Below are 24,853 nucleotides of genomic sequence, written 5' to 3'. Positions count from 1 at the left end.
CCCTCCCCCGCACGGGCCGGGCCGGGCCGGGCCGGGCGGGGGCAGCGGCGGCCATTTCCTGGGCCGAGGCGCGGTCGCCTGCGCCACACGCAGCCGGGCGGGTTTTCTCCGCGTGGCTTTAAGCGTTTGCCGCCGAGACGGCTCCCCGTTTGGGGCCGTAAACCATGGCCCCCCTCAGCCCCGCAGAGCCCCCCTTTCCCAGCGRTGGGGAGGGGACGCGGGCCTGGCTGGCGCTGGCGATGCCGCGCAGGGAGGCCACCCTTAACGTGGCCGGGCCCGCTGAGCCCCGAGGTGGCTGCCTCGGCCCCTCAGCCTGTGCTCCCAAGAGCCAGAGGGGAGGAAAGGTGCTTGCTCACTCCCCACGGCAACCGTTGAGCTAAAACCACAGCGGGAGGTACCTCACAGGGGTAAAAAGCTCCACGAATTACTGCAATAAGGGGGGTGAGGGGGAATAGGGGTCCGTCTCCTGTTTTCTCTCTTCTAAAATTGCAAGCAAATTCTAAACAAAAAAACAGTGCAACAAGAGCGAGATGGCATCCGAGCAATTACAAGATACTAGTTACCTTCTGCTGCTTTTTAAGTACTTACAGATGAGCCCAGAGCTGTAACTGCTGCTCACAGTGCAGGGCACTAACATTTTCTTTAGCACAGATGTGCTAGTGAATGTCAAAGAGCTGGTTTGCAGGGGGGAAAAAAAAAAGCTCAAAACAGTTAACTAACACATTTCCTTTATGTCTCATTTACGCAGTGCTTGCTTGCACCAAATACAATGCAAGCCCTTGTTAATGCTAGCTAGAGACAACACTTGGTTTGTATAAGCATTTTACTGCAGTCAGTACTGCTCATAAGAGTGTCTCAGGCTGCAAAGGTATCCTTACATCATACAGTATAAGCCCTTGCAACATAATGTAGAACTCATGTTGCAAGTGCATCCTTGCAATCTTAAGCTACGTATATCTCATTTTGTAAATATTTTCCCCAAGTTTTTCATTTGCTCTTTGATGACTTAAGAGCCTTTTTCACCTACTCCTGCTATTCAATAGAAGTTTGAAATAGGAAATTCTCCGGGATGCATTTCTAAGAATGCCTGATTCCACAGTTAAATTTCCCAAAGCATGCAGATATTTGTATACATGTGTGAGAGTTAAATAATCTGGGAAGCATACTGTATAGTACCGACATTTAAATTCTGATGAGATAGAGTTCCCTTGTTAAGTTTTCAGTTCTGCAGTTTGCTTATCATGAATTAACTGCAGCAAACCTCAGGTATCAGTCACAAAAGTATCATGAGAAACATCCTTGCTGTCCATTTCACCTCTGGGTTTTGCCACAACTGCATCTCGCAACAGCTCAAGATACCTCAGTTACGATTTTTCCATCCAGAATCCAAGACAATAAGCACGTCTTTGAGAATACACCCATGTTCCAGCCATTCTCTGACAAACCCACGCACCACACTTCACATGAGACACCTTCAATTTCTGTATGCAAAGAAAATCTTCAAAAAGAGGGTTTAGACTAAGGATGTTTAAACTGCAGCTTAATGTTCCTGCAGATTTTCACTGTCTGAGCAGAATGGAAAGGAGCCAAAGGAGTAGACCAGTAATAAAAACTCCAGGCTGGTGTATCCTCATAAAAGGAGGATAGGTTTTGAAATTACACAAACCAGAATATATTTGATATAAAAAAAATCATGTTTGTGCAGTGTCAGGTATTGCACAGCATTTCCATGAGGCAAATTTGTTTTAATTTAGTCACACTTTGATCAAGTGAAAGAACAGACATCATAATTACAAACAGTGGTACCTCTTTTTATTAGTACAGACAATACAAGATGCATAGCTTTGCAATAAAAAAATCATGTCCAGCTTTAAGACACCTGGTTAATGAAACGGTTCTGAATGTCTGCCTTGGACAGAGGGGCAAACTTCACAGTGTCAACTGATAATACAGGGAAGATGACATCATGGCATTTTTTGTAAGACTCCCTGTTGACATTATCAGAAAAAATTTGCCATAATTAAAGAGGATGTGTTTAACTGTAGAACAGTTTCAAGTATTCAAGTACTTATTTTTTGGTTGGGTAAAACTCTCTGCTTTCCCCGTTCCCCTCTCCTTCCCACAGAGGCATCAGCCACATGGGTGAAGCTAAAAAATGCTTCTGCAAGACAGCTCAAGTCCTTCTAATACAGAAACACCTTTCCAGAAGCAAGACTGATTTTTGTTATTGCAATAGACAGTGGTAGGAATAATTTTACCTCTGTGAATGTTACAAATACATTTTTTTTTAAGTAATAAATTATTACAAGAGAAGTTGAAGAAAGTTTTACATTTTTTATGGGAATAGGCAATCAAAGAAGACAGTCTCACGATTACCTAATCTCCTCTGAGAAACAGAGGAGTGCACCAAAACCATTTTGTTCTTAGGCTGGCTCACTGCCAGAAGGCAGCTTCTGCACATTAATCCTAGTTTAGAAAGAGACTTTGTGAGCTCACCAACAAAACGCCATTTCATCTATTTCAGCAATTTAGCAGCAATCAGGTATTTACTTGTGTCTACAAAGTCTACAAAGTATCTGAGGCAGTCACCAGTTCAAACCACTGTCTGAGCGCATCACTGAGAGTTTCTGGAAGAGCATTCACATCTCTAAGGATCATGTAGAATGGGAATGGGAATTCTTCCATGTAAGATCTGATTTCAGGCAATTCTCCAGGTCCTTTGAATATAGGAACTTTAATGTCCAAGATGGAATCCTGTTAAAGAAAAAAAATTGCTGGGACTACTAAAATACATGCATCCTTTACTGGCCTTTGGTATCATTTATCCTATTTTTTCAAATACTTGAAATTCCTCCTTTGTTAAAACTCTTTATTAACCCTTAATTTAAGATTAAAAACATATGGATTCAATTGCAGGTCAAATCAGATATCAAAAGCTGAACACAAAGCTGTTAAATGCTTTTGCCCTTCTATCTAGAAGTGCTCTAGAAGAGACCAAACTTAAGCTTTTGCAATATGAAGTTCTATAAATAAATTGTCTTTCCTTAGTATTTTATGATTTGAGTTTACTGTTACTATTTTACTTGTATACATTTGATGCCTTCTGCTGACACTTCCTTCCTGTCATCTGTAAGCTCTTTACGGCTAAAAGTTTTTAACTTACGTTTGTGCAGTGACTGAATACAATAGGGTTCTTTACCAAATTATTTTATAGTATTTCAACAAATACTACAAATGACAAAACCAGATTAAACCCCAACTGTACTTCTTGTAAAGTAACTTCCTAATTGATCAGTGTAGCACCTCAGAAAATTAAAAACCCTTGTGAAAAGTGCATTTCACTGCTCAGAATTTTAGTTTGACATTATAGCTAGATTTACTCAGAACTTTATAAGTTTGTCAACTAGAGAACTGTTAATTTTTCAACAATAAATATTCGGTACCGTGCAGTTGAGTTTTCTTATGCAAAATAAATCATGATAATAAATATGATAGGAATAAAACATGAACTACACAGTTAGATTCTTCCTTACCAGGTTTCACCACATACTTCAAAGCAAAGCTCAAGTTTGCCCTCTTACTGCACTATAACAGCTGAAAAGCTCCAGATAGTTCAGCTTCCTAACCTATGAAATCTGACACAACGTTCTTTTCCAGCTACCAAATACACTATCCAACTTCCCTAATTCAGACACTAAATAACTCATATAGTCCTTTCTGTCTGATGCTTAATCTCATATTGGCTCCAGCTGTCTGGTCAAATGGAGACTGCTGTCAGAAGAGATCATTTAGAATTAAAATTGAGAAGGAACAAAGCAGCTCTCAAACTTTCAATTTGTCAGCCTGCCAGCTACCTCTCTGGTGGCCAAATTTACAGTCATTACATTAGAAGAAAGGAGTTCTTATTCAGGATATTTGTAGCATGGGAGCTGATTTTTTTTTGAACACAAAAGAGGATAAACATCACAGTAGGAAGAAATTGTAGAAGATCTGACATTGTGGAAAAACCGAAATTGGGCTAAATATCTTTGACCTCTGCAAAAGATGCAAGATAGCTGTCAAGAGCTACAAAGACAAGGAAAAGATTTGTATTAGTTCTCATTCACTGCACTTGAACACTTTTCCATTGTTCATGCACTTACCCGGGAATTGGGATTGTCCAACACTACGAAAATGACAAAGATATTGGCATTCTGAGCTGCATGAACTGCTGCTGTCACTCGTTCCTTGCCTTCCAAGAAAAGGCCTCTTCCATCAGATACAATCAAGAGCAGCCGTGCTGTTTCTAAGCACAAAGAACATTTTAAATTCCAGAAGGTTAGAGTAATCCATTTAAAAGGTGAATACAATATTTTGTTGTTACTCCTGTAGGTATAATGGAAAAACCCTTAGAGTTTTTGGAAGAAGTTGAGTCTTTATCAAATAGAATTCTGTGACTCAACATTGTAACTGCAGTTTAAGTAGGTCAAGAAAGATTGTTGTGGAACCACTGAGGACAACCTGAGAAAAAGTCATCCATCAGTACCATAAGCAATGATGAAAGGCATGGAAAATATCTAAAGGAACTGAGTCATGGCCTTGTCCTTCTCGCCCAGTAAGCGCCTAGGAGTTAAATGTTCGTTAAATTTTAAGAGTCCAACCCCACTAATCACTAGCTTTGCAGAGCAGTGGCTGCTGCACTGAAACAGACCATATCCAGTTCTCCTAAAGCAGGTACCTATGGGTCCACCTATGTTAGCATTTCACTTTGGACTAGGATTATGCTTTTGAAGTGCGTTTCCCTGTTGTCTCCTTTTTAATGGGCTTTGGCTTCCATCACAGAACAAACTTGGAGTGCACAAAATGGATTACTTTTGGATGAAACTAAACTGGAAGATAGGTTCCAGAGGCACATTCAAGACAGTCCAACCATGAAAGGGCATTCAGGTCTTAGGACCAGATGAGCTAGTCTGAAGTAAAACTCCTGAAACATAGACAGCACAGATGCTGGGTCCTCAGTACCRACTATTTTGCTGCGGCCAAGTTCCCCCTTGCCCCAACTTGTCCAAGTTGCCCATAGTCAGCAGGCATGCCCCTCTAAAGGGCCATCCATTCCAGCTAAGCTAGGTTATCTGTTCCCTTTTTTAACTACAAGGTAGTCAACTCAGCAGGAAATGCAAGTCCTGCCCTCAACGGCTAGGGATGCAGACTGCTTACTCCTTTTCTGCAGACAGGCCCCGAATGTGGCAGGGCTTGGTCTTTTTACAAAAGGGTGGTGATGTCTCCTACTGCCTGCTCTCTTGCTAGCTCCATGCTGCTGGGGCTTGTTACTACATGCCGACCTAATTCAACAGGAGAAGACATCTCACACTCTGAATACTCCAATAGCCTGGGCACTCTGCTGCAAAGCAGAAGCAATGGATTCTGAAACCTGGGTTACCTACTTCTGGAGTGCTTTAACCACAGGACTGTAACTGAAAATGTAGGTACCACCATGACAAGCTTCTAACAAACACAAAGCAGCCTAAAAGAGGCTACCTGTGGCTCAGACCTGAGATAACTAGCCTTCCAGCTTTCCTGGGAAATCTGAGCAGCTCATGACCTAAATCTGCACCACAGTGAAAGGCAGGTAGGAAGCAAACACTCTTCTCCTCAGAACAGGGTGCTTCTGGATACATATGCAAGTCAAACTCAAGTGCTTAGCACGTTACAGTTGGTAGGAAGCTGGATGATGCTCAGAAGTAGGCAGTGTCTAAGACTTCAAGTTCTCAATTCCAGTTAGGTAAACATGACCCAGGATTTTTTTTCCAAAGAGAGGCAAGTAAGTCATGCTCTTTTTAAAAAGCACTGAACAGAATTTCAGTGAACTACTGATAAATATAAAGTAGATGTCTTCTGGGTTTTGAGCTAAATTTCAAACAAATGTTCCTTTTGAGAATGCAATACCCAAAGCCTAAGGCAAGTGACGTCTCAGTGGAAGGAGTCTTTTTGATAAGATGTTGCTTTGGGACCACAGCGATAATTCAGTTGCCACGGCAACAAGAATATTAACATAAAAAAGCTTACCTGGATTAATATTTTGAGATAATTGCTGTGCTGCAGCAAACATATTTGCTGAAGATTCTAGAAACTGCAGAGGAAGCAAATAAGGTGGTCAGATAATTTTATTATAAAAYAATAAACTAACAATGGTAGTATTTATAAAGAACACACTTCTGTATTTTAAATGCCAAGACAGTTTAGTCTGACCACTTACACAGATAAAGATCATAGCACTTTCCTGCATTAACTCCTGCTTCAATTTTAATAACTATTTTTGAACTACAGAATCTTCAAAAAAAGCTTTCAGTCTGGATTTCAAGTTTTCCAGTGCTAATGAAGCCATCAAAACCTCAGCAAACTGTTCAAATAATTAACCTCATTGTTAAAAATATACACCCTATTTCTAGGCTGAGCTTTTCAGCTTCCACTTGCAACCAGGATATCTAGTTACATTTTTATCATTACAGTTAAGGAGATATAAATTGTCAATTGCTCCCTATTTTAGCATTCATAAGATCACAATCAAGCTGCGCGGGTCTCCTGCTTTTACATTTAATACTGACAGAACATTACTTGCCTTCCAGTCCTCTGCAAAGTCCCAGCTGTTCCAAAACTTAATGAAAACCAACTTTAACAGTGGAGAGCACTTGTCAGTTTGCTCACTGAGATAAACACCCGAATGTGCCAATTTTAAATGTCTAATTTTAGCAGCAGGTGCTAATATTAAATCTTTACAGTGGGAAAAAATAAATAGTTTTCTAACAGAGAAAATTAACATTTGTTGAACTCTCTGCCTTTTCTATGTTATTTGGCAAGGATAAGTAATGCCACATATATTGCATAGAAGTTGCTGCTGACTGGGACTGTATTCCAAGGCTGCAGTCCTTATTAATAGCTGAAGTTATTTATTCAAGTCTGGAAAGGTAAGAGTGCAAAAAAACTTCCTAAAAGAAGAAAATTTCACAGATGTCCAGAAAGTATTACTACAGAAAGTTATTTTCTTCAGGAACCAGTCAAGTGATGCCTGACAAACTGGAAGTTCTTCCTGCTTCTCCTATGCTCAAATCCATGGCATGAATGCCTCCTGAACTCCCACAAACTTTGATGGCATTTGGCACTGGGGCACAGACAAGAGCAGGACTGATYGCTTTACTTAAAATACAGCTTAAGACCCAATACAAACAGAGAAAGTTGAATCTTTTGAAGTGACATACATCAGAATTAAAAGTGAGGAAAAAACCCTTAGTTTTACAAGATACTGACCTGTCTCATCGCTATCTAATCAGCAGTCAAACGCTCAAATATAAACAACCAGGTCAAGTTACCAAGTGACCATGAAACCAGGAAGCTGTTGATATCTTGTCTGCAAAAGATTTGCAAACCTGTTGCCCAAGAGGCATTCTTGCGTACCTGAGCTATCTTTGTTTTCTTTTGCTGAAATTTGCAAAGGCGCAATATCCGTGTCCCTGACTGCTCACTGAACGGTTCATGGAATGGGTGCAGTAGCTGAACAGTTTCTCCAAAGCTTAAAAAAAAAAAAAAAAAGGTAGTATGAAACTGGTACTAATAATCTGTTCTGAAATCTTGAAAAAAAGAGTCCACATTTAAAATAAACTCACCTATACACAGCAATTTGTCCCACTTCTAGAAGAGTCAATGCATTTCCAATAACTGCCAGGGATTCATATGCAAGCTATTAAAGAAAAAAAACTAAATGAAGATAAAATAATATTTTCCAGGTTTTACTTGTTCAATATTCAGTATGCAAAATGTTATTGAATTTATTTTTCACCTTCTAGTAAAATAAATGAAGAGACTGCCTATCTGGTTTGCTAGTATAGTTATGCGAGATAGTCATTGCAATAAAAATATGCTACTTGAGGACTTCAGCTTATCAATTTAGGTAGACACACCACTTTAGAGGCTAGTGAGTTAAAATGCTGAAATAAGTATTTAGAGGGAAACACATTTTTAGTATAAAGCCTGAAAGAGAGCTATGATGAACTAGTATTTAATGCTCCCATGAACTGTATAACTGAGCAAATTTCAGCCTTTTGTAGAGTTCAAGCCCATGAACCAGAAAAATAACTGCTCTAGAATCACCAGCGTCAGGCTTTCTAACTACCACCGCTTCTGTGTGAAACAGGTCAACAGCTGATATAATATTCATCAACAAGGGGTAGGTTTTTTTTCTACTTTCCTATTTTATTTTTTACCTGTTTAGAGTGATTGTCTATCATACTAGAGGAATCATCAATAGCCAAGCAAATCTGGTACTGTCGTTTGCTAGGCTTGGTCCTTCGCAACCAGATCTTATCTTTTCGGAACTGACTGGCGATATATGGAATCACTTTGCGCATGTTCAATCTTTTCCCTGTTCTGTAATCTCCTCTGAAAGTTAAGAGGGAAAGAGATGAAGTTAAGGGGATTATTGATAAATACTTAATTCTGAAAATCCTGACCTATGCAGCATACGCAGCAAAATACACAAATTCTTATAAAATATTGTGGACACAGCTATTTGTAATATTTATATTTAGGTATAGATCAAAAAAAAAAAAAATCACACCTATTTCTATTCAAAGATAGATGTTTAGCGCTTCTAAGAGAAGATCTTAATTCTATGTGCCTAAAATGGAAAGAAGACCTTAAGTTTAGATGCCTCCAGTTTGAGTCTAGAACTTTTCAAAATCACTATTGTTAAAAAGAACATAAAACATTTTGATATTTAACATCATCTTTGACTCAATAGCATTTCACAAGTTTCAGTCAGTTTGATCACCAGGTACACAAAAGTGAAAAAAGGGAGCCAATATCCTCAGAATAGGTAAAGCATACCACTCTTTACAACTACATCACATTTGCATTTCTTAAACTAATTAGTATTTTGATACAGGAGTAAAATGAATGCATTTGCAAACAGGAACAACTGTTAAAAAGCAAAAATAACACAGAGCTGCCATTGTAAAGATGTTAAATAGGAGTTTAACAGAATCAGAAGCCTCAGAGAGACCCAACTTACTTCAGCTTGGCTGCCTGAGTGGGTTCCAATACGAGTCGTAGCTGTTCACAAAGCTTCTGTGATAGAGGAGCGGTCAGTGCCAAATACCTCTGCCACAATTGTGCTGCTTCCTTTTCCTAAAACGTCATACATCAAGGAAAGAAACAAATGTGAATTATGCAAAAACAAAACACTGGGAAGCACTGCCTGAAAGAAGAAAATAAACCTCAGTGTACAAAGGGGAAAGTATTAAGTAATTATCAGGTGAAACTACGAGGGAGTTTTGTGAGTGCTCCATAAAACGATGACAACATGCATTAGACTTAAAGCATTGCTTTTGCTGCCACAGAGCTGCAACATGCAATGATCATTTCTCTAGGAGCAGATGAAGCAACTTCAGCATTGCTGCCAACACAGGAAAATCTAGTAATGATCCCCATCTCATAGTTAGTATTACAGCAAGGCAAGCCATAAAATCTGCAAGGTTCTCCATCAGGCATCAAAACCAATGTTACTTACGTTAATTATATTTCAGCAAAATGAGTCTCTACCCTGTCCATTTCATTTAGGAATGATTTCCAAATATGTTTTATGAGTCATGGCTAGGACAGTCAGAGCCAATATCTAACATCAAATTCTGGTTCTGATGTTAGTTAACTCAAACTCCATCACTGCAACTGAAGGAGGCACCTTCTCTCAATTGCCATTTTGTGAAAGTGGTATCTGGACACTGTTTACTCAGAATGGAAGGAACTTGGCAGGGCTAAGAAAAATATTTCTAACTATGCAAGTTTTGAAGATCATTATCAGAATGAGTGCAGAGTAACCTTCTGCAGATTGCACAGAGCATGTTGAAAGTAAAATCTAAAGCACTGCCCAGCTTTAAGAACAGCATAATTTTTTTCCAGAAGTTAAACATAAAAAAAAGAAGGCAAATTCAAATCATACAATTTTGAATATTTAGATTTCAGTCTGCTCAGCTTCCTCAATGCTTCAGCAGGAAAACAAGATGAAATAATGCACACTGAAGATTCTTAAGACAGAGTTTTATATTAAAATGAGGTCACTAACCTCATCTGGATTTCCAGACTGTTGTGTCTGCCAAGCTTCCAGCTGCCTTTCAAGTTCCTTTCTCAGCTCTTCAGGATCTCTAACAATGTGCTGAAAGTGTATTTATGAGACAGTAAAATAAGTTCACACATCTCGTGATTCCCAAACCTTAGCAGACTATAAAAAAAGTAAAAAGGCAGTGTTCTCATTCTTTCAGACATAAAAACACCTGAAAAACCTAAAGGAAGATTTCATTCTAAATCTCCATTTTTGAATAACGTCCATGTACAGGAAGGGTGAATACGTCCCCCCAAATAACTACGTCTGTGACACAATAAGCACAGAAACAAAGCTAAGAATTTCTATGATACAGACACTGAAAATAATCAAATACAGAACTTCAGGATAATTCAAATTATCTTGACATAAACATCAGATTTTAATGACAATCAAACTACTTACTACTACTTATTTATCTAGTATCTGCCAAAATAAAATGTGTTTCAATTAATTATATATATATTTCAAAGCCTCACCTAAACACTTAAAGAATCAAATGCCACCTTCCTCTTTACCTGCCAGCAAATACCTTTTGATAAGATTGTCTGGTAAAAGGACACCCAAGGTATATTACAATTCTTCAGCTTTTATTATGCTCTCAGTGACAACTTATGTTCCTGACTTGCAAGACCATAATTTAGTGAAACAGTAGTGTGTGGTCTGCATAACTTGCAGGTTTACTATGTTAAGCAAAATAATCCTATGAACGTAAATTAAACAGTACCAATAACTTCCCATTCCTCAAGAAGCAGCAGCAGAACTCCAAACACCTGCTGCAGGTGTAAGAAAGGGAGGCCCGATTACTTGCTGTACGTGGAGAGGGCTGCTTCTCTCTCACTGAAAGATGAGAACTCACACTTTTCTCCTTAGCAATGTTTTCTCCCCTCCTCTTTAGCTGCTGCTGCAAGGGCTCCCCCTCCCGTTTAATTTAATGCTAACTACTGGAACTGGTCAGTGCCTCCCCTGGTTTTTCATGTCAGCTGTAAAAAAGCACTCGGCTATTCTCACTATAGTAATAGAACATCCCCTCATTTAACAGACCTTTCCTCATTAAGAGGGAAGCAGCAGATACCTGGCACATACTTTCTGTGGTGTGCACAGAGAGTAAAATCTCTCCCTCAAAATAAGTACTCAGGACACAATAAACATGAAATCTGCATATTTCTAAAACACAGACACTGGAAATACTTATTCTCATTTCATCAACTGGTTATTCACCATCACCAGAAATGCTTATGACAAAATGTGCTTTTTCACAGCTCTCTAACAGTTCGTACTGAACAACTATGAGTGTTACTTGAAGTGCTAAGATTTTCTAAGCTATGACAACTATTTTTGTTTGACAAGGTTCATAATTCACCGCAGCGTATTGTGGTGTATTAACTGAGGTGAATTCTCTGTCCACGGTGGTATTTTAAGGTCACTGCTGCATAGCTATCACACCACTGTGAATCCTTTTTTATCTTCAGGCCACACTCCTGCCCATTGCTTTCCCCTCTGCCTGGACATTTGACCAGTAGATTCATCTGAGCAAAACAGTTCTTGACAGTTAGCAAAACAAAAGGTATTTTTAAGGGGCAAAGATGGGGACCTTCCCACATAGAATCAATGGTGAGGTATTTCCATTTTAAAAGGTATCATTCAGCAGTATACACCTTTGTTTTTGTGTTACTTTTCATACTGCTATTAAAGAACAGCAAGCTACTGAATTGTCTACTGAAAGTAATTCTAAACATTACAGTTCAGTTTCATGAACTCAGGTCAATTAAAATAGAGTGTTCCTATTACTGTAATTGTGAGAAGCAGCTCCCCATACCTGGGGAAGGTCCACCAGAAACTGATGGGCTGTATGTATGGTAGAGTCCTTGTTTCTCTCTGGCTTCTCTTCTGTCACTTTTGGGGGGTTTTCAGTAGTAGAGTCATTGACATCCTCAGATTCAAAAGTCTGGATTTCCAACTCTGTTTCACCTGATCCTAGAATCACAAAATTCTTTACTAACCTCATGGTCACATAAATACATATATACGTATACACACACATGCATATGCATATTAAAAAAAAAAAAAAAAAAGAGAGAGAGAACCAGTATTATATCTTGACTCTTTTACACCAACTCATATGCTTTGTAATGCAACCCGGAAATTATTTTGGAAGACAAAGAGTGCATACATTCTAAAATAATCAACTGTAGGAATAAATTCTAAAACAACTTTAGGAACAGGTGAATATAAGAACCTGCAACTCATTAGAACAGATATGCATTTCCTTAGGCAAACTGTTTTTCTCTTTTGCAGCCTTATTGCATAATGAACAAAGGTGTTAGTGAACAAATCTAATACTTGAAAATTCCATCTGTGAAATACATTTTTCAAGCCACTTAGACTCTCTAATAAAGTAACATAAGGTATATGTCAATCTGAGAACATTCAGAAAATCATCATTTAAAAAATAATGTCAATCTTTTCTTTTCTCCTGAATGAGAAGAATCTACTTCTGTTATGGAATGGCTTCCTGTAAATCAGAATTAATTTAGAAACAAATGAGTGGACTAGAAATTTTATTTTAGCAGTGTTTCTACTACTGCACTCAACTCATTTTTTAAGAATTATTCTAAGGAAAAAAAAAAAGTATGACATTGGAGGATATATTTCAAAGGCACAGGTTTTTCAGTACATGCTGTTAGAAAATCTTGTGGAAAAACAAATACTGTAAGATTGATTACATGCATGCCTGTACCATAAAGCCAATAAACTCAGCAAGAGATTTAAGTGAAGAGATCAAACCTGAAGGGAATGGGAGAGCAGAAGGTGAATTCAGGCTGGAAAAGCTCTCTCCTGTCTCCTCTCTTCAGGCACATTTTATGTTGTTTGATAAGAAAAACCATTCAAAATTCCAGCCTACAGTTTCATTAGTTCAGATTCACTCAAATGAAACACTGCTGTTGCAATTGTCAAAAGATTATTTATACCTAGCTTATTTTGTTTATGTGGGCTGCGTGGCTGACAAGTCAGATCTGTCTTCTTCTCAGCTGCCAACCATTCACACCTGGTACACATTTTTTCTGAGGCAGCTCACTTTTGTTTACTTCCATTCCCACTTAGGCAAGAAAGTGGCAAGACAGTGACACTTTGGTGCTGCTGCTGCTGCACCTGATGTCATTCAGATCAGCTCCTCAACCTCCTGATGCTTTGTCAAGTTACATATAAAAGTTCAGTTATGTGCTGCTGCTGGTGAGACTGGAATGCATTGCTGTATGCCAGTTATTGGCATTGTGCCTAACAGTGGGAAAATGTTTGTTTTTTACTTCTTCAAAGAAACAAATAAAGATAAGAGACCATTAACTTGAAAGAAAGCAGCAAGTCACACTGCTACTCAATCAATTTAGCAAGAACAATTAAGAGCAGATACTTCAGTCTTAGAAAATGTATATACACACATTATAAGTGATTATAAACACCTACATACACATTTAGACACACTTTTGAGTATGCACTTAGAATTTTAAAATAAGTGTACCAGAATTTTTAGTGGCTGTAGACTTCCTTGTTTCTGGCTTCAACTCTTCTGCATCTACTGCTTTGAGATCCTCATCATTCTGCATTTCTGCTTCCATAGGTACATCTTCAGGATCTCCCTCTTCCTTTTCTTCTTCAAGAGGCATAATAGGTTTTTCCTGATCCTTGCTAGCGACATCTGTACAAAGGGAAGGAGATTGATTAAGGGGAAAAAGAAAGGAAAAGTAGTAATGTTACAGATAACACTGCATTCTGAGGCCACTGTATATCAGTTTCAGTGAACCTCAGAAGAGATCATCTGAGCCACTGTGTCAATCATCAATTTTATCTTTTGCTGTGTTGTGCCATGTTGTGTCAGTGAGTTATTGCTCTGAAAACCTTATGAGTAAAACAGACAAATTACTTTAATGCACTCAATCTAGAAATGAATTTAATTAAATTTAAAATAAGAGGAATAGTTTTAAAGAACCATCAATTTGTTAGACACAGAATAAAGAACCTTTTATATTAACCTAAATATTTTGCATGTGTGGTAGCAATTTTGTCTTCAAAGTAAATGAAGTGAGATTAGGAGGGAAAAGATTTTAAATAGGTTTAATAGACTAAAATCCCATCTTTATGGGCAAATTCAATATTTTTGAAAATCAAATCCTATCATTAGTTTGAACCTAATTATTGAAGAGTAGTATTTACTGTATGAAATGGTGCCGCATCTTAAACCAAAGCAAGAATGTTAAACAACTAAAAAAAAAATGGTACTGGGAAAAACTATGGAGTTTTGGGACTTGATTCTGCCATGACAACTCCTTACACCCAGAAACACCATCATACCATAGGTCTGTGCATCACAGCATTTGGAGCCTTGTTTAATGTGTTCAAATGCATCAGCCTCCTCCACATTTTGTTTAGGTTGAGTTGTATTCTGCTTGGCTTCACTACTGGATTCTATGGTTCTCAGTCGCTTATGGACACGTTCGTTGTGATCTCCCATTGAACGCTCATTGTCTGCCTGACCAGGTTTCCTCTTGAAACTCTGAAAATGAACAAATCAACACCATGAACTTCTCAGGTGAGCTGCAACCGAACACTGATAAGAACAAGAGTTCTAACAGGGTATACAAATCCTACCCATTTGCTGCTTAATATTAAGTCATTCAAATTTTGTACTAAGCTTAAGAAATTGAAGAAGAGAGCCAAACCTGGGTACTTTTTCTGCTTTGCTTCTGAGAAGCCATCCGGGCCATGCGTGTGGATTCATGGCCTTCTGACTGATTTGCACTTGCAGCTCCGCTTCCATATTCCTGAGAGACCAAAAGAATTGTAACTATAATTGAAAGAGGGATTTCGCAACCGTGTACACAAATTTCAGAAATTAAACTGAAATGCTTTGTTGACTTCCAATCTGAATGAGAAATGGCTCACAACTGCAAGCATTATTCTTGTGGAAGGCAGACAAGAAATTCTGCAGCTTAAGAATTAGCCTAAACTCATACTGTTCACTACTAGGAAGATATCTACATGATCTTCAATTTTTTAGTGAATTTAAGATTCAATTTTTAAAACATCAATCAGTTTTTAAAATATGGCAGCAGTTTCTTGATTGTAATTTGAAAGCATACTCCCAAGGTCTAGCAYTTCTAAGACACTTTACGTAGTTTACCTCTTTAGACTGGTCTCTCTCTGAAGCTTCTCCAGCCAGCTCAACAGCACTGTCACTCTGCAGGTTTTCTTGCCCAGTCTGCCCTTGTGTTTCATGCTCCATTCTTTCCTCAGGCTCAGGGACCTGCTCATCCTTCTCTGAATTATCTTTATCCTCTTTTTCCTGAAATATCATGAGTTTATGTTAACATTCTAAAAAGTATGGGGAAGAAGGGCAAGGAGGTGGCAGGAATATGGATGACAAACACACCAGTTTAAYAGTAAGCAGATCTCTGTTATCCGATGGAGATTCTCACTAACATCCTACAAATCTAGTGTCAAATTTGTCTCAAACTGTTATAGACCACGTCCATTTCTTAAGCCTCTTATAAGGAAAAATAATACAGGCTTTTATTTATTATTCTCTACCTGAGGTTGAAGGCCTTGGTTAGCAGTGGGAATTCCCTTCTCTTTCTCCTCTTCAGCAGATTCATTTTCTTCCTCAGCAGGTGGTTGCGACTCTTCCTCTTCGGCTTCCTCAGTGTTTTCCATATTTCCATCTTGATTATCATCATCTTTCTCCCCTCCATCTTCCTTTTCCTCTTTATCTTCAGAAATGCCTTCTTCAGTTGGCTCTGCATCTTGATCATCTCTACCTGTATCACCACTATCCTCTCCATTCTGATCTTCTGTATTCTCCGCCTCATTTAAATCAGGAAGTTTCTCATCTATTTCAAAAGCATTCTCTTCTGAATTCAAGAATCAGAAATGTATACAAAACTTTCAGTATAGTATAGAGACAGTGAATATTACAGATACCTGGAATAAAACAGCCCTGCCCTTCCCCCCCTCCCCCCCCCCCCAAAAAAAACCTTACAGAGAAAATAGAGGATTCTATACATATAATCTGGTTTTCTACAGCAGGTATTTTCTTTAAGAGTCACAATTGGTTCATATCTAACAATACAGCAAGATGTATTCCTGTTAATTTCCTTTTATCTAATTTTCTTGATATTCAGTTGATTTTAAGTACAAATGTTTGTAAATATCATAGAAAAATATTAAAAATGAAAAAGGAACTGGAGAATGAAGCAACAAGCTTCTAGCATAAGTTAGGGTGCATCACCTGGATGCCATAAGAAAGCCTGCTCCACAGTGCGCATGAAAGGAAGGTAAGGGGTCAGATAAGACCTCAACATCATCTTTTGATATCGAATGCCAAAATATAGAAATTAAATTGCAGCTTTTTGTCATACAGAATTCCACCACCACCACCTTTTTCTTATTATTTTAATAAAAAGGAGCTCATTCTCTGACTGTTCCCCCCTGTTTCTATCTGGCTTTCCACTGGGAATCTGTAGAGAGATTTGCAGCTGTACCTTCACCCTCTTTCTCCTCCTCATCACTCTTCTCATCATTCTCCAGGTTGAAATCATCAGGAAGGTCCAAAGGTTCAACTTCAGGCTGCTTTTCTTGCTGGCCATGATAAGGATCTACTTCATTCTCATCATACTCACGCTGTAAGCAAGAGAATGAGGAAAAAGAATAGCACAGGCAAGTAAGAAGTGGGAAGAAAGTAGGAGGAAGAAGAGAAATAAGATACTTCTCAATTCTCTCGGACACAGAGGTATTGGATAACATTACATTCTGATCAGTTGAAGAATTTCCTACAGTGCACATCCTCACGAATAGCAAAAAAGATTAATTTGGAAATTGCTTTTAAATAAACTGTACTTCTTCAAAACAAGATGTTTTGTGTTTTGAATAGAGTTTTCAGAACTTGAAGTCTCTGAACAGGATCTGCCACCCATCAGAATGCATACACATTGTCTAGCCTATGGTTCTGGAAGATTTTTCAAAAAGCCTTGCTTAGGGACAGACAAGGCCCCAATTTTGTAAGTATGCAATGTTATGTGTTTAAGCAGGTACATGTATTTAATTTTCTTCTTTGAAGTCTTTGCATAAATGTGCTCTTCCAAACATTTAAGCATACTATATACAGATTTTGGGATGAGTCCTACTGGCCTGAGATAACTGCTAAAGACAACAGAACAAGAACCTCCTGGCTGTGTTCATCAAAACATCAATTCAGTGCCAAGCCAGTTCTGGCAGTCATTACTAATTTAAGTTAATGCAAACAAAAATTCTTTCTGAATTTTGTATCAGTGAAATATATCTATAATATATTGGATACAACATGGTTAACTTTTGGCTCTGAAATGAACTAACTTTTCTGAACATGCTTTGGTATTAGTTAAAGAGCCCTTCAAATTCTGAGAAAGGCATGAAGTAAGCAACAGGATATGGTTTAAAAGCAAGCTACTTTATTCCAAATCATTTTTACCTCATCAATTTGTTCATGGATTTTCTCTTCGTTTCCACTGTCCTCTGTTTGTTTCTCTTTTTCTTCATCCTTGGGAAACTGTTTTTTATCATCCTTGTTTCCTGCACCCAAATTATCATCTTTTGCAACGAGCTCTGAATCCTCCTATGAACCAACAAATCCAAAAGAAACTCGATTACACTACATGCTTMTCAAAGCATGAATAGTAAGATAGCATCTCCTACAGAAAACAAACCTAAATAACTTAGGATATACAAAAATTATCCCATTCCAAGACCAAAGAACCTGCTATGCAAGGGAGTACCCTCTTTGAGCAATCTATAATTAGCAGAGTCAATACAGAGACCTACACAAACTTATAATCTACTAGCCTAGACACACCTGGCAAACTGAGATACAACTTGCATCTGAAGCAAGCAAATGATTCAGATGGGAAACCTGGCWTTCTGATTTCCATGCCAAGCCGCAGCTCACCACAGCACATATAAATTATAGTTGCTCTCCTGTAAGTAGTTGAGAGCTGAAGCTCTTGAAGACTAACTGTAGAACAGTTAATCTGATTGCACTGAGTTAGTCCAACTCTGCTTTCATGATATGCAGCTGACAGTGCAATTAATCCCTCTTAGACAGGGATTTCAAGAGATGCAGTTACGCAGTCCAGTGGCTCACTGCCGTTCAAAGGAGGAAGTCTTGCTCTACCCTTGCCCTGCTTGTTTTCTCCCTTTCCTTTCCTGATATTTACACTGTCTCAGCTCTGATGCATGCTAAACTCTTCTGCAAGCCGATGACCCAATGATCAAAACTAGTCTAGGAGATAGAGTTGTTTCATTTTTAGACTGTGTAGTGAGCAAAACTGGCTCACAGAATGGCAAAGGCAGAGGAAAAGGCACACAACCAAGCACAGAGTTCCCTCTCAAAACCAGCAAGCCATCAAAACCACAACCTACATCCAGACTCACAGTCCAGGTCATATCAAGTTGATGGAGTTTATTTCCTTTGATATCGTTCTCCCCACCTCTCTTTCTCTTTACCTCATCCATTCCAGGTCCAGTTTCTTCTGTTTTACTACTGGCATCTTCATTATCATCCTCTTCGTCTTCATCCCCCCAGAGCCTCTCATCCAGTTTATCATCAGCTTCAGCATTATCAAGATTTCCCATCTGGTTATCCAGCTCCTCTTCATCTGATTTTTCATCATTTTCTGTTTACAACACCACAGCTTAGAATGTGCCTCAGTACAGAAGAAATAAAGCTTTCTTTTTTTGGTTAACTTCAGAAACAAATAAGCAGCCATGTTCCTTAACATCTTAAATTAAACTCATCACCCTATGCAGTCAATAGAAAGAGGGGGAAAGACACACACATGCAYCCAGAAAAACATGGGCCTAATTATATGATTCAAACTGTTCTCTTGGACATACCAATACATACAACATTCTCTCCCTCAACCTAACAGATGTCAGGTGCCAAACTTGGATGACTTAAACTCTCCATTCCTTACCCTTCCCCCTCCTCCATTTTCAAAATGTTTTGGCATTATTGGGAGGGGAAAAGCAAAGGTCCATTCCACTTATCTATTTATTAGTTTTGGAATATCTCTCTTCTTGTGCAGATGAATTTAGGAATGGATTGATTTATTACATTTCTTGTGAGTCTGCCCTAGTGGAAGGGCCAAACCTTTTTTCTCCTGTTCTCCGTCATGCATTTTTCCTTCGAAGTCTTCTGACATTTCAATTGCATTGTCTTCTCCTTCAATGTCTGGTTTGGAATCTGGATCCTCTTTTTCCTTCTCTTTGCCCTTTTGAAAAGCGTCTTCTACCTGAATTATTGATAACGCCAAAAGTTACAATGCACCTTGCCTAGATATTAAAGATTAAAGTATCACAAATCTATTTATAACCTCGGGTGCAAAGATAAAAGCCAACCTAAACTGGAGACTGAAAGCAACTTCATGCTGCCTTTACCTGAACACATCCAATGTATCAGAACATGGATTTCAAATTTAAGTCAAGCTTTGTTTTGATAAAGTTGGGTTAAAGTAAATACTATCACACCTGTTCAAGAGTAGGAACTGTCTTATCAGTCAGAATCCCTTAAAAATACAAATCGGTAGCCCAACTATAACCTATAGTACAGTTATCTGAATGCTGCCTTCGGGCCGTTTTAGGGACAGCTCTTCGTTCCTTGTATGCAAATGCTGGTATTGAAAATAAAGCATAACGCATGTGCAAATAACTGAACCAAGTGTTTAGAGGCCAGCTCAGAGCTGGATCAACTGTCTTGGGTCTCGCATTAGCTTTCTCAATTCAGCATAGCTCCACGTAAGTCACTGCAGGTATCTTTACGCTGTCATTACTAGGGCTTCCTAGTCCTGAAGGTCTAGACGAACTCATGTGAACTCCACTATACTGCTTCTGCACATGAGCTGTTCCTCTACCCAAATGTTTCGTTTCCAATCAAACCCTGCTAAACCAGCTAAATCCCGATACTTTCCATTACTTTACATATTCCTCCTTAAAATCAGACCTTCAGTAATATGTTCACCCTTTTAAATGACTAAACTGACCTCCGAAATTGACTCAAAGCCAGCATAAGTTACTTTTGACTGTGGAACAGTTAAAGTTGTTGCTCAAGTAAGAAACTCTAGTGAAATAATAGTTTCCAACAATATAGCTAAAAATCACTGCACTTATAATCACAAACACCAGGATACAAACCACTAATGCCAGTGATCAAAATATTATTTCTAAGTAACAAGAAGCAACTTTTCCTTGGCATGTAATTTATTTAGTCTCAGTTTTACTTGAATTAAACCAAAAATACACTTACCTGGTCTTCACTTTCTATTTTGTCACTCACATCCTTCTTGCCTTCCCCATCTCCAATACCACCTTCCTCGTAATCATGAAACTGTGTTGCTCCCTCTCCCGCTTCATCTTCAAGTAATTCTTTCGGCAGACAAAATCCCTAAAGGCAAACAGGCTTTCAAAGTCAATGCCAGGAAAAATAAATACCTTATTGATGATCGAAAACATTCTAAAAGGTGTTATTACACTGAAAATCCTCTTCTCCCATTTTAAAAACACTGGGCTTGTTTCTGTAATATCTCTCCCTAGAAAGGCTGAAATTTGCACAAGCTTTAACGCTACCTAGAGAGGCATCAGTTCTAAAGAAGAATGAAAAAAAAAGAAAGAATTAAAAAAGTACATCAGAACTTTCAAAAGTAGTCATATCTTGCACTGGTGCCCCACAACATGGTTTCCCACAGCACACTTTCTAACTACATGAGCTACTGATTATGCTACTGAAAGAGGCAACCAAAAAGTGACAAAAAYATTTTTACATTTCAGTATTTACTAACTCTCTGTAGTAGAGCAAGTACATCTTTTAGCTTAGTTTCTACTTAAGACTTTTGTATAAATTATATACATGCTTACCATCTATCCACTGTTATGCCCTGATAACTTACCTTTTGGGCAAGCTCTGTAAATATGCTAGTTATAACAGAAAGCAATTTTCCAGTACTCCTGTGTGATGCCAGTGAAACTGTGAGGTAGAAGAGGATAAGGTCTGAATACTTGCACAGCATGGGTTTTAGACGCACCAGTAAATAGCAGGACTGGTTGAAGAACTGCAGTTAAAACCAAAGAAAAGCTGTCAAACATAATTATGTGCATACTGATATGTGTCAGAGGGTGATAACAGAGATTGAAAACAATTGTTCAAACCAGAAGTATTGGTAGGCACGTTTAATTATAATTTTCAAAGTTCCCAAAGCTTTTTCTAGCTTTCACATTTCACAAAAATGAAACCTTTTCCCTCTTTCTAATAGTATATCCGTTTTTTCACTAAAGAATATCATCTACATTTGGCAACGATTTCTYACATCCTTGTAGTTCTAAGGTATCATATAGGAAAGGAGAGGCACTGCATGGTTAACTGCCTAAGTTCACAGTTACAAATATTTGAGACTCCAAAGCCAAAAACTTTTAGGAAGGGCAATTTTACCTTATGTTTATCTGAGGTGTAATCTTCCCTGTAAGATTTCAGGTTCTCCAAGAGTTCTGAAACAGCTGAAATTATTTTCTGCACATGCAAAGAATCCAAATCAGCAGAGAGATCTTCATCCAAAAGCTTAGTTAAGTGCCCTGCTTTAAGCCTGTCAAATGAGGCTGCATCATCTTCTATTACAACACAGAAAAACAAAAAATASAGGAATCAAATTAGATGTTCTAAAAAGAGGTTAAAGCAAGAAATCTATAAATTTCCATCCTGTCTGTTTACATGGGCAACTTCTATTAAAATGGCAATCTTCTTGAGTATTGGTACTTCTACTAGACAGTACAAGGTGTTCTTAGGTGTGCATAGTTTAAACTCTCACTTCCCCTTGACTAAATTCACAAACTTACCATTTTCCTCTGGAGATTTTTCTTCACCTTTTCCATCTTCCTGTTTTCTCTCTACCAAACACTGGATGGCATACAGAACAACACGGATAACAGTTTCCGCTTGTGCTGAGAAGTGCTCCACAAACTCTTCATCCGACTCTTGATTTCCTTTTGAAACATAACACAACCGATTTTACAAAGAAACATTGTTACAGGCCACTATGTTTCCCCCATGTAACAAACATTGCTTTGCATGCTAAACTGACTAACCTCATAAATGTGTTCAACCACATGGCTTTCAGAGACACATGATATATATTACAGAAACTCAGAAAGTTTCATTAAACATGAAGAATCCTCACACACGGCTTTCAAATTTGTTCCTGAAACACCCATACTATGATTTAGCTATTCTATCACCAGTGTTCAGTTTAATGTTCTGGAATCCAACGTGCCCTGACACAGAGTCTGGAGAGATTTTAAACAGAATTATTTAGCCTGAATTTAACAAAAAGTGATATGGGAATCTTCAGCTAAAATTTTAGCCAAGTATGCTCATTTTTCAGTAGCTCTGTGCTGAAGATTGGTCCCTCAATGGAAATAAATTTGTAAAAATTAAAAAAAAAAAATTAATTAAACACCACCCCTCATATGTACCTACTAAATGTGAGCTCCAGGGCAAAAAAAATCATTTGCAGCATGAGCACAAATGGATATGACCAGACGAGATGCACCCGAGGGCACTGAGGGAGCTGGTTGATGTCACTGTGATGCTGCTTTCTACAGTCTTGGAAAGGTCATGGTGCTTGAAGGAGGTTCTTGATGACTGGAAAAAGGCAAATGCTGTGGTACCTTCAAGAGCACAAGGAGGAGGATGCAGAGGCTGGCTGGCCTCACTTCAGGTCCTGAAAAAATTGCGTAGCGAAGCTTCCTTGAAGCCATTTCCTTGAAGGACAYGCTGGACAAGCATGAAGGACAAGCTGGCAACTGGGACAGCAAGCAATAATTTGCTGAGGGCAAAACATGCTTGACTAATCTGACTGTTTTCTATGATGAGAGAACTAGCTGCATGTATAATGGGAGAGCAGCTGATGCTGAGTTGAGCAAGACCTTTGACATCGTCTCCCATAGTATCCTTATAGTCACATCGGTAAGATATGGACTGTACAAGTGGATGATAAGATAGACCATTGGACTTGAAGGCTGTTTAACATTTTTTCTGGATGACTGAATGGAGTGTGCTCTCAGCAAGTTTGCAGAGAGCACCATATTGAGGGGAGTGGTCAGTAGCCTGGAGAGCAGGCTGCTACTCAGAGGGACCTTAACAGACTGGAGACTTTCTGAACAGAAACCTCATGAAATTCACAGGCAAATGCAGAGTCTTGCATGTGGGATGGAATAACCCCATACAACATTACAGGCTGGGGGCCAACTGGATAGAAATCAGCTTTGCAGAAAAGGATTTCGGGGTCCTGGTGGACAACAGCCTGAACAGGAGCCAACAGCACACAGGACTGTATTAGCAAGAGGGAAGCGATTATTCCCCTCTATTTGGCACCTGGGAGGCGCACCTGGAGTACTGTGCCTGGTTTTAGGATCCCTGTTACAAGAAAGACTTGAGTATACTGGAGAGAGCTCTGCAGAGGGCTGCCAAGATGGTTGGGAAAGGGAACACATGTTGTACAAGAAGAGGTAGAGAGAACTGGGTTTGTTCATCTTCAAGAAAAGGCATGGGTGGGAGGACACACACTCTCACTGCTGTCTGCCAAACAGAAGGGTGCAGAGAAGATGGAGCCAAACTTGCCTTGGAGGTGAAGAGTGGAAGAATGAGAAACAGACAAGTTAGAACAAGAGAAATTCCAGCTTGTTTGTTGGTCAAATACTGGACCAAGCTGCCAAGAGAAGCTGTGGTTGGAGTTATTCAAAACTCAGCTGGGCACAGTCATGAGCAATCTGCTCTAACTGACCCAACTCTGAGCAGGGAGGAGGTCACACTAACACGACCTCTCAAAGTCCTTTTCTAACCTGCATGGTTCTCTGATCGTGACAATTAACAGGGTCTTGATAATACTTATCAACCAATAATACTCAACTTTTAAGTATTTTCTCCAGCGTTAGTACTCAATGAGAGAAGATATCCACAATACAGACAAGCACTGTGTAATTTTTGCTACACAGTTCTACTAAAGTGCCCTTGCTAATCCTGACTTACAACTACGGTCTAAGATCTGTCATGAACAGTGACTAAAGGGGAAAAAATATTATTGCACGACTTAAGTTTGGACTAAACTTGCCAAAATTTGAATTTCATCTCAAGTGTTTTTGGACATCTGATTTAATATGGAGCGTATCTTCTGCACTAAACAAGCTAATGAATTCTTTACATTCTTATTTAAATTAAAAAATTGGAAGAGAAGAATTGTCCTTACCACCACAATTTGACATAGAACCAAGAAGCTGTGTTCTCCAGGCTGTGAAGTCTGCAGATGTATTATTAACTTCCTCTTGGATATACTTTAGGCTCTTGATTAGTGCCATCCGATTTGCAGCTTGCCTGCCTTCCCCATTTGGAAGAAATAAAGACTCTATGCCCTGTAACTGAGTTGATACTTCCAGCAAACAACTCAAAGCTGATGTGCAAACCTCAAAATCCCTCCTGTAACAAGAAATACCATGATACTGAGAGAAGAAAGTACACTTCAACTTAAGATCTTCATCTGGAACTTATCAAATACAAGCTTTACAATAAGCACAAGTGTCACTTTCAGTCAGCTTCAAACAGTGAGAGTGTTAAGTGAAAAGGGGCACGTACTTTTTGGACTTTACAAGCTACAG

The 24,853-nt window shown here is 38.7% G+C and overlaps 2 protein-coding genes across 9 annotated transcripts in view; both read right to left on the bottom strand.

Moving 5' to 3' along the window:
* LYRM2 (LYR motif containing 2) overlaps window positions 1-2,416 on the bottom strand; it is a 5,581-nt gene extending 3,165 nt beyond the window's left edge. The window contains exon 1 of the mRNA XM_026060823.1: window positions 2,377-2,416. Within this exon, the coding sequence (XP_025916608.1) occupies window positions 2,377-2,416 (40 nt within the window). The remainder of the gene's footprint in view (window positions 1-2,376) is intronic.
* The window catches only part of MDN1 (midasin AAA ATPase 1), a 109,175-nt gene continuing 86,112 nt past the window's right edge, over window positions 1,791-24,853 (bottom strand). For 4 of the 8 annotated variants that reach the window (XM_026060800.1, XM_026060802.1, XM_026060803.1 and 1 more), the window contains 23 exons: window positions 24,448-24,674; window positions 22,040-22,186; window positions 21,639-21,814; window positions 21,100-21,261; window positions 20,460-20,597; window positions 19,308-19,449; window positions 18,662-18,831; window positions 17,631-17,774; window positions 16,666-16,804; window positions 15,716-16,035; window positions 15,309-15,470; window positions 14,848-14,949; window positions 14,480-14,681; window positions 13,650-13,826; window positions 11,949-12,106; window positions 10,094-10,183; window positions 9,044-9,159; window positions 8,238-8,412; window positions 7,641-7,714; window positions 7,432-7,546; window positions 6,046-6,109; window positions 4,143-4,285; window positions 1,791-2,754 (listed from right to left, as the gene is read on the bottom strand). In XM_026060800.1, the coding sequence (XP_025916585.1) occupies window positions 2,566-2,754; window positions 4,143-4,285; window positions 6,046-6,109; window positions 7,432-7,546; window positions 7,641-7,714; window positions 8,238-8,412; window positions 9,044-9,159; window positions 10,094-10,183; window positions 11,949-12,106; window positions 13,650-13,826; window positions 14,480-14,681; window positions 14,848-14,949; window positions 15,309-15,470; window positions 15,716-16,035; window positions 16,666-16,804; window positions 17,631-17,774; window positions 18,662-18,831; window positions 19,308-19,449; window positions 20,460-20,597; window positions 21,100-21,261; window positions 21,639-21,814; window positions 22,040-22,186; window positions 24,448-24,674 (3,532 nt within the window). In that variant the 3' untranslated portion in view covers window positions 1,791-2,565. Of the gene's footprint in view, window positions 2,755-4,142; window positions 4,286-6,045; window positions 6,110-7,431; window positions 7,547-7,640; window positions 7,715-8,237; window positions 8,413-9,043; window positions 9,160-10,093; window positions 10,184-11,948; window positions 12,107-13,649; window positions 13,827-14,479; window positions 14,682-14,847; window positions 14,950-15,308; window positions 15,471-15,715; window positions 16,036-16,665; window positions 16,805-17,630; window positions 17,775-18,661; window positions 18,832-19,307; window positions 19,450-20,459; window positions 20,598-21,099; window positions 21,262-21,638; window positions 21,815-22,039; window positions 22,187-22,675; window positions 22,924-23,589; window positions 23,823-24,447; window positions 24,675-24,853 lie in introns of those variants that run through there. The other 4 variants (XM_026060801.1, XR_003252661.1, XR_003252663.1 and 1 more) reach the window with 4 other exon arrangements.

Source organism: Apteryx rowi, unplaced genomic scaffold (genome assembly GCF_003343035.1).
Source record: "Apteryx rowi isolate R43461 unplaced genomic scaffold, aptRow1 scaffold_171, whole genome shotgun sequence".
Lineage (NCBI taxonomy): Eukaryota > Metazoa > Chordata > Aves > Apterygiformes > Apterygidae > Apteryx > Apteryx rowi.
This window is presented reverse-complemented; position numbering and strand designations above follow the sequence as displayed.